Here is a 15,476-nt window from a genome sequence, read left to right as displayed (position 1 = left end):
GCCGGTTTTGGTTTTAGTCTCTGAATTTTTTTTTATCCTTTGGAATTTTGTTTTATTAATTTTAAGAGTTTGTTAGAGTTGCTGTAAGGGTACCTTTGTGTACCAGAGTGGTAAGGAAACTCCACAGAACTATATCTAGCTCCATTTTCAATTTTATTTAACAGTGTGAAGCATTTAAAGGATTTTGAGACAAATTGAATGACAGTGTTCGAGAAGCAGAAATGACTATTTTGAAAGTGTCAGTTGGTAGTCAACCATGACAATTACCCTGGATAAGAACAAATAGGACTTTATTACAGAGAACACTTGATACAATAAAATTCATTGTGTAAGTGATTTGTAAAGTGCTTGTATAGAAGAAAATGTGGTAAGGGATGAAAGTTGAGTGTTATGCCCTTCACACCTATATTTGCTCTAGAGGAGAATTTGATATGAGAAACTGACATCTTGGAACTATTCCAAGAGAATTTAGATTCTAAGGTACCAAAAGGCACTTAAGTTTCACGTCATAAACCTTAAGGACAGTGAATGACCAAGAGTAATGATGGAGAAGAAAACATATCTTGTCAAAATAAGTTTCCATTTTTAGTCTTGAGCTATATAAATAAGCTTACTTAAGTTGCTGAATCCAGGGTATGATTCGTTTCATATCATCATTCACAGACTTCTCCATGTCATCCAGAGTGGCCTGGTCTACAGAATAAAGCACTTCATTAATTAATTGCTTACATGAGAAACAAAATCTTTAGGTAGTGTAAAACAAATGAAAATTATTGTTTAAGGCAGAAAATCATGTTGTTTTTGAGTCAGAGAAAAATTAAACTAAATGTACCATTAGATATAAGCCAACCTAATTTGTTTTCCCTCTTTAACATTTAGGGAGCATTATAGATATGACAACTAATAGCAAATGTACACTGGCAGAAAGAACAAGTAACAAATCATTAATCCATTCTTTGCCTATATTTTAATTCCCCAAACTCTTAGTCTACTTAATCAGTATTTTTAAATTATAAGTATTTAAAACTCATAGTATTACTAGACTTAGAACCTTAAAAATCATAAAAACAAAAAACTCCACTGAAATGTTTACTTATGAAACACAAATGATCTCTGACATATGCAAGAGCTGTTGGCTGAAGATCAGCTTGCAAATTAAGTCAGAATTTTTAATGACACTAGAAAATGCTAGTTAACGAATAATGAGCAAAAAAAGCTAGATACAAAATGATTTTGATTAATGGGGACAAAGTACAGAAAAAATTAGAAAAGCACTGCTATGGGGTCAACTATGTCCCCCCAAGATCCATATGTTGTACCCCTAATCCTCAGTGTAATAGTATTTGGAGAAGTGGTCTTTGGGAGGCAATTAGGTTTAAAAGAGGTCATGAAGGTAGGGACTTCATGAAGGGATCAGTAGCAGACTTCTAAGAACAGATGCCAGAGAAGTTGCTCTCTCAGCCATGTGAAGACACAGCAAGAAGGCAGCTGTCTATATACAAGCTAGGAAGAGAGCCCTCATCAGAAATCAACCATGCTGACACCTTGATCTTGAATTTCTGGCCTCCAGAACTATGACAAAATAAATTTCTGTTGTTTAAGTCACCTAGTCTATGATATTTTGTTATGGCAGCCTGAGCTGCTAAGACAAGCATACATCCCTAAAAGACTATTTTCTGTTGCTTTTCTAATTTTTGTGTGTTTAAGTTTTTTATTTATGAGTATGTACTACGTTAATAATCAGAAAAACAGTTAAATATAAGTTTTTTTTTTTTTTTTTTGAGACGGAGTCTCACTGAGTCACCCAGGCTGCAGTGCAGTGGCGTGATCTCGGCTCACTGCAATCTCCGCCTCCTGGGTTCACGCCATTCTCCTGCCTCAGCCTCCCGAGTAGCTGGGACTACAGGCGCCCGCCACCACGCCTGGCTAATTTTTTTGTGTTTTTAGTAGAGACGGGGTTTCACCATGTTAGCCAGGATGGTCTCGATCTCCTGACCTTGTGATCCGCCTGATTCGGCATCCCAAAGTGCTAGGATTACAGGCGTGAGCCACTGCGCCCGGCCTAAATATAAGTTTTTAGGAACAAACAACATTTGCCTTATTTGGAACCCACAGTTAAAGTAATTCATAAATGCGTCATTTAGCTATCATAAATGTGATGTCATTCAAAGTAATTAGTTCAGTTTTCCATGAGCAGCCCACAGAAAAAAAACCTATAGCTATAAAATATAACCAGAAAGCCCTTCATTTTCAACCTTTCTAGCTGAATATTAATTTCAAATAGCAGATGTCCTAATATATTCAAGAACACTGTCCAGTAGCAATACAAAAACACTAAATTCTTATTTCATCATTTCAGAACACCAACTCAGTAACAGAACAAGTAAGAAATCAAACTTTAATTTCTACTGTGTTTAGGCCAGAAAAAAAAATCCTTTCCTCCAGGATTCTGTACCTCAAGTCATCTTAGATGTTTCTACTGTCATAAAAATGTTCTTCAGCCACAAATGACATTAGAATTCCTTGTTGTAATTTCCATGTCACCCAGTGGTAAAATAGAAACTGAGCTACTGGGATAGATAAGTTAACCTAAAAAACAGCAGCCATCAACATTATTAATTTTGCATAAGGAAACATGAATGTGCTTTATACTGGGAAGTTTAACATCTGCTACGAGAAAATACAAAGTAGAGTTAAAACGGCCCCGAGGAACTGACATCAGTCAGAGTTATGGTTTCCATACCCACTTTCAACACTGCATATACCATTCTTTCTAATACCTAATGACAGAAAATGTTTATTTTTTTTTTGTTAAAAATAATTTTTCTTACATTGAATGATTATATCATTTAGTAACTTACCAAGTCCATAAAGCATCAATTGAAACATTCCAGAATGCAAATCTACAAAAATGTGCAGACACTCTGAATTACCACAGGGCTCCAAGATGGGAACAACGAGAGCTGGGAGTGCAGTCTCTATGGAAGCTGAACAATCAAGAATTAAAAATTATTTTTCTATCCGAATATTTTCTAGAAAAATTATTTCTCAATCAATGAGTGCAAACAAACCAACTACTGAAGGATCCTAAATGTTAGAGGAAAAACATGATTTTGCAAAATTTGCAATAGTATTATTGTCAGTTAGTAGCTCAAAAAGGAAAGAATGTAATTTTCAAGGTGACTTGAAACAAACATGCCTGTCTCAAATACTACAGCAAAAAAAATCCAAAATTTCTTAAGAGGGTTGAAATAGCTAGTGAAAATTCAACTTCATCAGTGAGCTGAGTTCTAGTTTTACTTTCACTTGGTAATTACTAATAAGTTAATTAATTTTTAAGGATTTTCTCTTTTATATAATGGAAAGAAAACTAGTTGTTTGTAAACAGAATAAATATCTTCTATGGCCTCATGATTTTCAATGCCATTCCTCATAAAAAAGAGGTATTCTGTCAATTAGAGCCCATGTGTTTAAACTAATAAATATTATTGATCACCCAGTAAGAAAAATTTTTTCAAGTCATTTGTATACTCCATTTCAAGTCACAGATGAATTAAGAACATAGGCAATTGCTAAACGCAAATCCTCAAAGCTGACAATATACCTGATCTAGAGTTTCATAGTATTTCCACCAGGCCCAATTAACTTTTCTCTTAATTCTGCAAGTGACATAATGAAATCCAGTAAACAAGCAAAACATTGAAAACACACTAAGTGCTGATCAGATTGAGGGGTTGTAAAAGGAATATGCTCTTCTTGTTACCAAGTTCCTCTGAAGCTACAGCACAGAAAAAAAAGGCAGATACAGAGGGGAATGGTGATACAGGTGCTCGGAAGGAGAGGTAACGTGGCAGGCGCAGAGGGGCGTGGTGATGCAGGCCTTTCACCAGGCATGGCTTCTGCCTGCTACTTTGTCAAACAAGGACAATAACATCTTCCCCTCCATGCCACAGGTTGTTAGGAGCAAGAAATGACAAGGCTGTAAAAGTGCTTTAAAAAGCAAAGTGTTCAACAAATGTGTATTATCTATGTTCCTTTTGAATCAAAGAAACAAACCAAAACCTTTTACTATAAACTTTCAATAATTCAAATGGATGACATTACCATTGGTACTGTCTACACAAACAAATTATCAAACAAATTAATAAAGTAAAAGATTGCAGAAGACATATTTAATTAGAGAAAAATAAATTGCTTTAAAGCACAGGGTGAGCATCCTAAACTCCAAAATTTGAAATGCTCCAAAATCCAAAACTTTTTGAGTGCTGGCATGATGCTCAAAGGAAATGCTTAATGAAGCATTTTGGATTTCGGATTTTCAGATTTGGGATGCTCAACCGGTAAGTATAAATGCAAATATTCCAAAATCCAAAAAAATTCCGAGACCTGAAATACTTCTGATCTCAAGCACTTCAGATAAGGGATACTCAACCTGTACATCTAATACATATTTGTATACAAAATGTTTAACATGCAAATCCAGCAGAACTCTGACCTGAAAAAAAACAGAACAAAAGGGGCAAAAACAAAAATTTCTTTTACCATATAATTCAGACCAATGTGACAAATTAGTTCAAATCAGTGATGTTCTGCTGAACTTACTATGTTAATAAAAAGTTATTACAAATGTGAAACAGAGTTGCTGATTTTTGAAACATTTCCATAGTGTTACAATTCCTGACAGGGTAGGAGTGAATTCTCTAAAGCAAAACCATTTCTAAAGTGTGGCAACAGAGTAAAACCAGTTCTGGGAATTGGGGTAACAATTATAATTTCAATCTAATTACCACAATTGAGTATTCTTAGAAAAATAGGGCATCAGAGAAGAATAGAGAGAACACAGTTCAAAAGACAAGAAATACTCTGACACAAATCGATGTACATACTTTTTGACCACCAATGTCCATATTTTTCTTTACAGAAAATAAAATACACAATGCCCTAAAGCATTTAAAGGCAACAGGTTTTAGGTATACAAAAATGGAGAAACTTGCAAAGAAAATAAAGAAGAGGGAATTAAAAGCAGTGTAAGATGACAGGACTTGCTGCTATTTCGTCCCGCCAGAAGGTATACATATCTCCTTTTATTTCTATCATTTATTGAGAACAAGATGAGAATGGATGAACAGACAGTAATATAAAGTGTGAAGAGTGAAGAGCAGCAACTAAGCTCAATTAGGAATGGCTGTGTGTGGTTCATAGCTTCCAAACTGATCATGATGCCCTGATTATAAGTGCTGAAGGGTAGAGTACAACACAAGGGAGCAGCACCCTGGCTTTCAAGAGTTAGGCAATGTTGCCAACTGGGCCATATCTCAAGTTACCTTTAGTGCCTTGCACTGCCTTTTTGGAACTTATCTCCAAAGTCCTGCCTCTTCTCCCCTAAACCATTTCTACCCCTACAAAACCACATGCCTGAGCTGCTCAAAACCTGAAGTTTACGCCCTCCCCTAGCCTTCCCTTGAAATGCTCCACTCTCTGAGCTACTCATTTCCTTGGGTTATTCCAGTTAGGTGTCAGAAGAAAAGCCAGCTGATTTAAGGGTGACTGCGCTAACGGATTCTAAGAATAGACTATATAGTCCCTGGTTCCAGTAAGGATCTTAATAAAGCATGCTCACCCATCATAAAAAGGATCAAGTAAGACTACATAGAGAGTATAAATGCATGCACATGAATTTAAAAAACAAGTCAAAGCACATGCCCTAAAATGGTGGGTCAACAGACCCTTTCCTCTAGCAGTCCTCATTTCTAGAACTGTCCTGATTAAAGCAGGACTGAGGAGATCAACTCTGCATGCAAGCTTCCCCCCTCCTTCCAAATGATAGTCCCTAAAGCACCCTTCTCTAACACCTAGGACTCTACAAAACACCTAGGGCTTGAAAACCACTGGTGTAGCACATTCCTACTAGAGTTTAAGATCTAGGAAGAGCCTGGACTATTATAATATCCTCAAATTTCAGATAAGGAGAATGGCCCAAATAGTGTAAATGACTTGTTCAAGAGCAGACAGCTGAACTCAGATCTCTAACATTTCTACAAAAAGGAATTTTACACCTGGGTTCTGAAGATTTCTCTAAATTTCTCTTTAGAAATCTTCAGAACCTAGGTGAACAGTACACAAAACCATTCCTATGTTAACATATGCTTTGAGTTTATTTTTCAAAGTAATTTATCCCTTGGCAATCATAGTTTTTTGTTTCTGTTTTTTAACTAAGTTTTTGTTCTGTTTTTTAACTTACTAAGCCTTGTTTACAGATGCTACTAAAGTAAACCAGAGCCTATCAAAAGATTACAAACTCCCTATTTTCTGGAATCTCAACAAATGAAGTTTTGAAAAATTAGAAAAATTAAGATTGCAAAATACTTGAAGTCTTCTTTAAGAACAAAGGAGTTGGACGTGGTGGTTCACGCTTGTAATCCCAGCACTTTGGGAGGCCAATGTGGAAGGATTGCTTGAGCCCAGGAGCATAAGACCAGCCTGTTCAGCAGGCCATGGACTTAAAATAGATACATAGATGGATGGATGGATGGATAGATAGACAGATAGATAGATAGATAAAGATCAGATAGATAGATAGATAGATAGAGACCAGCCTGGGCAACACAGTGAGACTCCATTTCTTAAAAAAGAACAAAAGGGGAATTTCAACAAGGGTGACAAGACAATTAAATAGGAGAAAATGGTCTTCAACAAATGTTACTGAGATAACTGCATATCCTCACATAAAAGAGTGCAAACAATAACAAGTATTGGTGAGGATGTGGAGAAAATGAAACCTTCCCACATTGCTGGTTAGATTGTAAAGTGGTGTTAAACACGTCAAAAGGTTAAACAGTTACCACAAGACCCGGCCATTACACTCCCTAGGTGTACAGCCAAGAGAAATGAAAACTTATGTCCACACAAAAACTTGGGCATGAATGTTCATAGCAGCATTATCCACAATAGCCAAAAAAGAAAAACAACCCCAATGTTCAACAATAATGAATGGATAAACAAAAGATGGTACAGCCATACAATGGATTATTTGACAATAAAAGTGAATGAAGTATTGAAACATGCCATGAACCTCAAAAAAATGTGTTAAAAACTGTATGTAAGAGACCACACATTATGATTCCATTTATATGAAATGTCCAAATAGGCAAATCTATAGAGGTAGAAAGTAGATTAATGATTGCCAGAAGGGAGGCAGGGAGGGAGAGGAGTGAATGGGTTGTGACTGCTAATGGGTACACGGTTTCTTTCTGGGATGATTAAAATGTTCTAAAATCAAATGGTAGTGATAGTTGCACAACTCTTTCAGTAAAAACCATTGAATGAGGTAACTATATGTGAATTATGTCTCAATAAAGATGTTAAGAAAAAAAGACCAAAAGGCGGTGGTGGTTAGTAGCCTTTCTAACTCCAGTGAGAGTTTCAATTATACTTTCCAATCATAATTTTTAGGTCTGTATTTAACATCTTTGCTTGAGGAATTAAAGGGGAGGGCCTTCTACTGAAGCTTTTAATTAAATTAAGATAATGAAGTACTGATGAAGCTAATGTTAAACCCTGATAGGGCTAATGGACAGGCACCCCCAAGACACATCTAACCAATACATTCACCAAATTTCTGGCAGATCCTTTATTTCTTTTTTAAGGCCCATATTTGCATTTTTGTTAAGTTAGGCTGCCCCTCTTCTTAGTCTCTTTAAAAATATAAGCTAATGCTTTGGTTTATCTTAGATCCCCTCTTTCACTTCTGTCTTTTCACTTTTCTTGAATGAGTATGTATTCTAAATACACATTTATTTTTCTAACTTTCTGTCTTTCCTTCAGGCAATTTTTAAAAATCTATTTCTGTCAAAGTGGTTTTAATCCAGAGTTACTAGTACATACCTAAGAAGCTGCTTTTTTAAGTATAATGGATTGAACTGAGCTCTGTGATGACAAAAGGCAGCACCTTCGTTACTAGCACTATTAAGACTTCCTACTTATAAGGCACTTCACTTACGTCATCTAACTTAATTAAAGACTGTGCACTGTGGGCACGAGGTAATTATGGCCAAAAACAATTGGGGCAGGGATAGTAAATATGCTCATTATGTTGTGAACCTATATTCCCAGAATGAAAGGGTTTACTTTCTAAATGACTGTCCCTCAAAGCTCTGAATATACTTACTAGGTAATTAAACTTGGAAGATTTTTCACTATGTCCATGTATCTGCATTCCTTATTTGAACTGTTAATAATTTTTAAAAATTTTTAAGAAAGACAAGGGATGAATTCTGCTTCACTCAAAGGGGCATATTTTACAAGTATATTATAAATATTTGGAATGCTGTTTTATCACTAGAAAAAAAGTTTAAAAATAAGGTTCATATTAAAATGTTAGCTCACGTTTCATAAAGTTTTTCTTTTTTATTTAAAAAAATTTTATAAATAGAGACGGGGTCTCATTTTTTGCCCTGGCTTGTCTAGAACTCCTGGCCTCAAGTGATCCTTACATCTCGGCCTCCCAAAGTGCTGGTATTACAGACGTGAGCCACCATGCCCAGCCCCATTTCATAAAGTTTTAAGGAAATCCAATACACAAATATTTCAAAAATGAGGCCAAGCTAAATAAGTAATAAGGGAAAAATTAGGATAAGTTTGGCAGATCACAAGTTAAAATGCAGAAATACCAGCTTCCACAATAAAAGCAAAATATCAGGAAAAAGTCATATTAAGATTCTCATCAAACAAAACTGGATTCTAGTTTAAACAAAAGAAAAACAAATGTCAATTTAAAAGAACCTACAGTTTTCATTGGCATTGAAGCCTCTAAGAATGGCCTTCAGTTCTTGGAGCTTCTGATGAGCTCTTGCATGGACACTGTCAATCAGGAGTTTTTCTATTGATAAGTGGTCGATCTGCATAAATAAGAACAACAAATTCAAATGTGCAATTTAAACATTTTTACTTTAAAAGCCCAAGGGTAGATTACTGTGTTTCAAAATATTTCCTTTTGGAATCACATTGATTAAGTGTTAGCCACTAACAGAAAGCAAACTTAAAGTTAAAAATTAACTAATATGGTATTGAGTTAAAAATTAACTTACAATTGATAGCTTAAAAACTATAGTTAACATTTTGGTAAGTATAGGCGAAGATATTACAAATCAGTTATGGTGCTCTAATGCCAGATCTTAAAATTAAAATGGTATCTGATCTAAATTATAAAATACGAAAGAATATCTTAAAAATTATATATTATAGTATCAGATGTTTTGAAAAAACAACAAATGTAAGAAGTGCAACATTTACTTAAAATAAGTTTCAAAAAAGGTTTTAGGAAGAATTAGATATTTTTAAAAATTTGTGCTAAGAGTTTAAGGATAAATGGCAAGTCACATTCATTTAAACCAATATTAAAATATATTGAGATCTTTTACCTTCATGGCTCTTTCTACTAATTTGGAATCAGAAGCTGGCAAAGGAGGATCATGAAAAATCTGTAAAGGCTTGGAGACATCATTCTCATCAATTTTAATTGTAACTTTGTGAACAGATGCTGTTCCAGTTTTTCTCCCAAGAACCTGTTGACTAAAGAAAAAAATGAAGAATTTTTTTCAACACAGTCTGTTAACTTCTAGAATAAAATAGAGACAAACTTCTAGAATAAAATAGAGACAGTTTAGCCAGAGCCTGGAATACGGCAGGCCCTCAGTGTTTGTGGAGGGAATAATAATGGGAAGATAGCTATTCTGTAATCCAATACAATATTTGATTTATTGCATTAAAAAAAGACATATAATTTAAAAATAAAACATATGCACACATGAAAAAGAACCCCAAAACAAAAACTACCTGTCTTCTAAGTAGTATCTATTTACCTCTGACTCCTTTACAGAAAATGGGGGTCATTTGGGATAATAAGATGCTGGGGTGGGAAGAAAAACAGGAATCGAGTAAAGTTCAAAGAGGGAATTGAGAGTTATAAACAGTCCAATACCAATTTTCTCCCAAAGAAAAGTTTTTAACAGGCACAATTCAAAGTGGAAAACTGTGATAAGCATGCATGTTTTAAAAAATGATACCCAACAATCTAACCTAATGGTCTTTTCTAACCTAACGGACTTTTAGCAATTTGGTATAAACCCAAAGTAGACTAACCTCTCAAACTTTTTAAGAATAGTAAGTCTTAGTACAAACAGGTAAATGTCTATGTATTTAAAACATGTTCTAAGACAGGTGTCAACTATGGATGTCCTATGTGGTCTACACAATACTATGGGACCTTACTACACAAAAGCATGTTATTAGAGGTGCATAGCTATTGGTATACAGTCATTCCTTGGTATACTTGGGAGACTGGCTCCAGGATTCCCGTCCCAATACCAAAATCCACGCAAACTCACGTCTTGCAGTCAGTCCTGCGGTCAGCCAGCAGAACCCACGTATAGGGAAGGTTGGCCCTATAAGCAGGTTTCACATCTTGCAAATTGATCTGCATATAAGTGGACCCACACAATTCAAGCTTGTGTTGTCCAAGGGTCAACTGTATATTAAATCAGATGTATGAGAGAAAAAGAGAAATAAAAAGAGTATTTACAGTCATAGCATGAACCCACCAGAACTGATTTTACTTACTTCCAAACTGAGAGGGAGAGGCACTTTCCAGCATGGTACCTTTCCACCTGCACAAGGTCTCCCCACCGTTCTCGGATTAACATTAGAGTTTGGGAATGTAACACTTCTAACTGAAGTGATAAACAGAAAGAATCTGATAGATGTTGTTAAGTAAAATTAATATGTTACACCAATAGTCAATCAAGTACAGGCAAACTTCATTTAAGGAAGGTTCTCTTATTGAAAAACTGGAGAAAAATTTCTGAAGAAAATTTCTGAAATGATTATTTCTCCAATGGCTCATCGTAAAAAGTATTATAACTTATAGCATAATTTCAGAAAAAGGTTTTATATTTAATTTTAAACCAATATAAAACCATAAAGTCTGGGTTGTGTCTTAATTCATCATAGTTTAGAGAACATGGATTGACCAAATAGTACTATTTTTTTCACCAAACAGCACTTTTTTATTACTATTATTTAGTGTGTGTGTGTGACGGAGTCTTGTTCTGTCATCCAGGCTGGAGTGCAGTAGCACGATCTCGGCTCACTGCAACCTCTGCTTCCTGGGTTCAAGCGATTCTCCTGTCTCAGGCTCCCTAGTAGCTGGGATTACAGGTGCCCGCCACCACACTGGGCTTTTTTTTTTTTTTTTTTTTTTTTTGGATTTTTAGTAGAGACGGGGTTTCACCATGGTGGCCAGGTAGGTCTTGAACTCCTGACCTCAAGTGATACACCCACCTCAGCCTCCCAAAGTGCTGGGATTACAGGCATGAGCCACCGTGCCCAGCCTCAAACAATACTATTTTTAACTAATCACTTTTTGCTTTTACCTGCAAAGTCAACAGTAAAATTTTAAATTTGGTTTATTATAAACATATCACTATTCTTCACAGTGGCCAGTTCTCCAGCCCTATTTACACCCCAAAAAGGGTAGGGGAGATGGGGGAAAGGAATGTAGGCTGCTACAGTTCAAGACTAAGGACAAATGAAAAATGTGGGAGAGGTACCACAAAATCCTTACAAATACATGTCTCAAATTTCAGAAGGATACGTAGGCAGTTGTACATATCCTGAAGAGGTTTCTCATCAGCAAAGAGCCTAGACTGCACCAGCTGATGGATGAAGCTGATTTGCATGCTATGAACCAAAGCTCGCCCATCTTCCATTGGCAGAAGAAAAGAAGGCAGTTAATCAAATAGGTGTACAAGTATGTCACTATACCAACTAAGGAAGTACATAATAACAATGAATTTTTTTAAAAAGCACTGAAATTATCTACAGAAACTTGACATTGTACTCTGAGAAACACTGAAACTTCCATGGTCAATAGGTAGTTACAATTATAAAACTTGCTTCAAATTACGGGATAAATTGCTGCACACATTTATTATTTTGCAGGAATATATATACAGAGAGACAGGATCTTGCTCTGTCACCTAGGCTAGAGTGCAGTGGCGTGATCACGACTCATTGCAGCCTCAACCTCCCTGTGCTCAGGTGATCCTCCCACCTCCCAACCCCAGCCTCCCAAGTAGCTGGGACTACAGGAGCACACCACCACACCTGGCTAATTTTTAAATTTTTTGTAGAGATGGGGTCTTGCTATATTGTCCAGGCTGGTCTCAAACTCCTGAGCTCAAGCGATCCACCTGCCTCGGCCTCCCAAAGTAGTGGGATTACAAGCATGAGTCATCATCCCCAGCCGGGAATATTTCAATAATATAAAAATATCAAACATTTACATTAATACTTATGATTTAAATCACTACTTATGATTTACCTCCTGTTTCCTTATCCTCAACTAGAATTTCTAGCTTGAGAAGACGCCATGGAACATCAGGGTCATCTCCCATCACAGTCAAGGTGGCTTCAAATTCTCCTTCAACACGAAACTTCACCCGGCCATTTGCTTTTAGAAGAAAAAGATGAAGAAAAAGAAGTGTACTTTGCTAGAAAATGAGAATCTTCCTCCTGACCTAGAACTTTCAGTCTTACTTATAAAAATTTTTAAATAGACTGAAGGTTCTTTCATAAGGTTCCAACAATTCAATGGTTCCTGAATAAGAAGTAGCCAGCTTCCAGGTCAAGAAATGAAAGGCAACTCTTCTAACATAAATGAACAATATTTTCTTGAGGCTCAACTCTGGGGACTCTTCTCTCTTTCCAGCCCCACTCCCAAGCTGCAAATACCAGTACTCTATTTCTAGGTACTAAAGAGAAATGATATGGCTGACAAGTCATAGAATCAAACACCATAAAACCGTCAGTCAAATCTTCATAATGCTATTTTTCTTTGAATAAAACCCAAAAAGCTGTTTAGGAAAATATTCTAACATGCAAATTCTGTCACCCAGGCTGGAGTATAGTGGTGTAATCTTGGCTCACTGCAACCTCTGCCTCCCAGGTTCAAGCAATTCTCATGCCTCAGCCACCCGAATAGCTGGGATTACAGGTGTGTGCCACCACACCTGGTCAATTTTTGTATTTTTAGGGTTTCACCATGTTGGCCAGGCTGGTCTCAAACTCCTGACCTCAAGTGATCTGCCTGCCTCAGCCTCCCAAAGTGCTGAGATTACAGGAATGAGCCACCACACCTGGCCATCAACTCTTAAAAAAAATAAATTTCAGATACATACCAACTGTAAGATTTGCTAACTGAGGAGGAAGATCTGTGGTTACAAGCCGATGTCTAAGAATCTGATTCAGCTGATGGAGTGTGGCTTGTTTTTCAATTTTGGTAATTGGGTCTGGAGGAATAATTTTATCCTGCAAAAAAATTTAAGTGATTTTTAAATAATGTACAAAAAGGGATTTTTTTTTCAATCTTTTCCTGTCTTTATACAGACAGTGTTTCGTACTTTAAGAGAATCTCAACACTCATTTCTGCAGTCTACATACAAAAACAATGGCCATTACTATCATGCATAAGAGCAATAATGATTCTAGTCATTTAGCTAAGATCATAATACAACATGACCTCCTTTATGCTCTATTTATAAACCAAATAAATATCACTTGATAGCTTCCACAAGTTCTTACAAGTATAAAATACAATATGGCACCAAGTCAGTAAACTACCAAAACAATAAAAGTTTAAAACATTTTCAAAAAGCAACTAGCATGTAGCATTTTCACATCTGAAATAGATGTTATGTCTGCACATCCACGCACCCCTGGGGGGAAAAAAAAACCTCCACCCATTTTGATATCTACTCACATCTGGCCCCAACTTATTTCAAAAAAGCACAACTTTAGTTATAGAGAAAAAAAGCAAACTATATGTACTGTTTGTTTTAACAATGTTTTTTGCTGGGCTACTTAATAATACAATCCGATCCAGTGCCAAAACCTTTAGTTTTTAGGAACATGGGGGCAAAGCACTTACCCTAATGCAGGTTGGCAGCCGTGGGTAAGATCCGGTAGTCAGTACATCAATAGCATATGGGATGGCAAAACTAGGCAGGCGTGCATGGACCAGAGCATCTCTAGCTAACGAGGCCAGGCGATCAGCAGTGTCCACAAACAGGATGGCTTGCTGATCTAAAAAGCTTGAAATCATCTTTAAAGTAAAGGGTAAATGCATTAAGCATCCCTGAAAACTATCTCCTTTTCACACTAAATATTGTTAAATCATTCCAAAGTGAACTTCAAGGGGAATTAATATCAGTTTTCCATATTTCAAAGTAGTTCTTCAAACATTCTCCAGTAACTTGAAGAAATATTTAATACACTTGTATTTGATATTAAGAGCAATAATTTTCTGTCACTTTAAGTAAAAGCTTTCTAATTCATTTCTCCATCCTTAACATTACACATACATAATATCAAAGTTAGGAAAAGTAAGTAGAATAAAATGGTTTTTTCCTCTTACAGACTTCCAGAATTGGTTGGTAATGAAGGAGTTAAAAGCATGGACTCCTAGACCTAGACTGCCTTGTTCTTCATTTTAACTCTGCTACTTACTAGCCCTGTAACCTTGCGTAAGTAACTTAACCTCTTTGTGCCTCAGTTTTTTCAACTGTAAAATGGAGGTGATCATGATTCCCAATCTCATAAAGTTGTTCTCTGTATTAAGAGATAATGCAAAATAGAGAACACAGAAATCCGCACATAGCCAACTCATTTTCCAAAAAAGCACAAAGAATATACACTGGGGAAAGGACAGTTTCTTTAATAAATGGTGATGGGAAAACTCGATAACCATATGCGAAAGAATGAAACTAGACCCCCATCTCTCACGCTATACAAAAATGAACTGAAAATGAATTAAAGGCTTAAGCGTGAGACCTAAGACTATGAAACTACTAGAAGAAAGCATTGGAAAAATGCTCTAAGACATTGGCCTGGGCTGGGTGCGGTGGCTCAGGCCTGTAATCCCAGCACTTTGGGAGGCCGAGGCGGGAGGATCACAAGGTCAGGAGATCGAGACCATACTGGCTAACATGATGAAACCCTGTCTCTACTAAAAATACAAAAAATTAGCTGGGCGCGGTGGCACAAGCCTGTAGTCCCAGCTACTCGGGAGGCTGAGGCAGGAGAATTGCTTGAACCCGGAAGGCGGAGGTTGCAGTGAGTCAAGATCGTGCCACTGCACTCCAGCCTGGGCAGTAGAGCGAGACTCCGTCTCAAAAAAAAAAAAAAAAAGACAACAAAAGCAAAAATAAACAAAAGAGATTATATCAAGCTAAAAAGCTTCTGCACAGCAAAATAAATAATCAACAGTGTGAAGAGACCACCCACAGAATGGGAGAAAATGTCTGCAAAATATCTATCTGACAAGGTATTAATATCCAGAATACATAAGGAACTCAATAGCAAAATAAAACCAAATAACTCCATTTAAAAAATGAGCAAAATACCTGAATAGACATTTCTCA

At 36.4% G+C, this 15,476-nt stretch overlaps 1 protein-coding gene across 3 annotated transcripts in view; it reads right to left on the bottom strand.

Moving 5' to 3' along the window:
• The window catches only part of MED14 (mediator complex subunit 14), an 86,275-nt gene that overhangs the window by 50,948 nt on the left and 19,851 nt on the right, over positions 1 to 15,476 (bottom strand). For all 3 annotated transcript variants that reach the window (XM_030806803.1, XM_030806804.1, XM_003271008.3), the window contains exons 4-12: positions 13,985 to 14,158; positions 13,236 to 13,365; positions 12,380 to 12,508; positions 11,651 to 11,758; positions 10,618 to 10,750; positions 9,420 to 9,570; positions 8,786 to 8,897; positions 2,862 to 2,987; positions 615 to 693 (exon numbers count right to left, since the gene is read on the bottom strand). In XM_030806803.1, the coding sequence (XP_030662663.1) occupies positions 615 to 693; positions 2,862 to 2,987; positions 8,786 to 8,897; positions 9,420 to 9,570; positions 10,618 to 10,750; positions 11,651 to 11,758; positions 12,380 to 12,508; positions 13,236 to 13,365; positions 13,985 to 14,158 (1,142 nt within the window). The remainder of the gene's footprint in view (positions 1 to 614; positions 694 to 2,861; positions 2,988 to 8,785; positions 8,898 to 9,419; positions 9,571 to 10,617; positions 10,751 to 11,650; positions 11,759 to 12,379; positions 12,509 to 13,235; positions 13,366 to 13,984; positions 14,159 to 15,476) is intronic.

Source organism: Nomascus leucogenys, chromosome X, assembly GCF_006542625.1.
Source record: "Nomascus leucogenys isolate Asia chromosome X, Asia_NLE_v1, whole genome shotgun sequence".
In the NCBI taxonomy this organism is placed as follows: Eukaryota; Metazoa; Chordata; class Mammalia; order Primates; family Hylobatidae; genus Nomascus; species Nomascus leucogenys.
The sequence above is the reverse complement of the archived record's forward strand: the minus strand, read 5'-3'. Positions and strand labels throughout refer to the sequence as shown.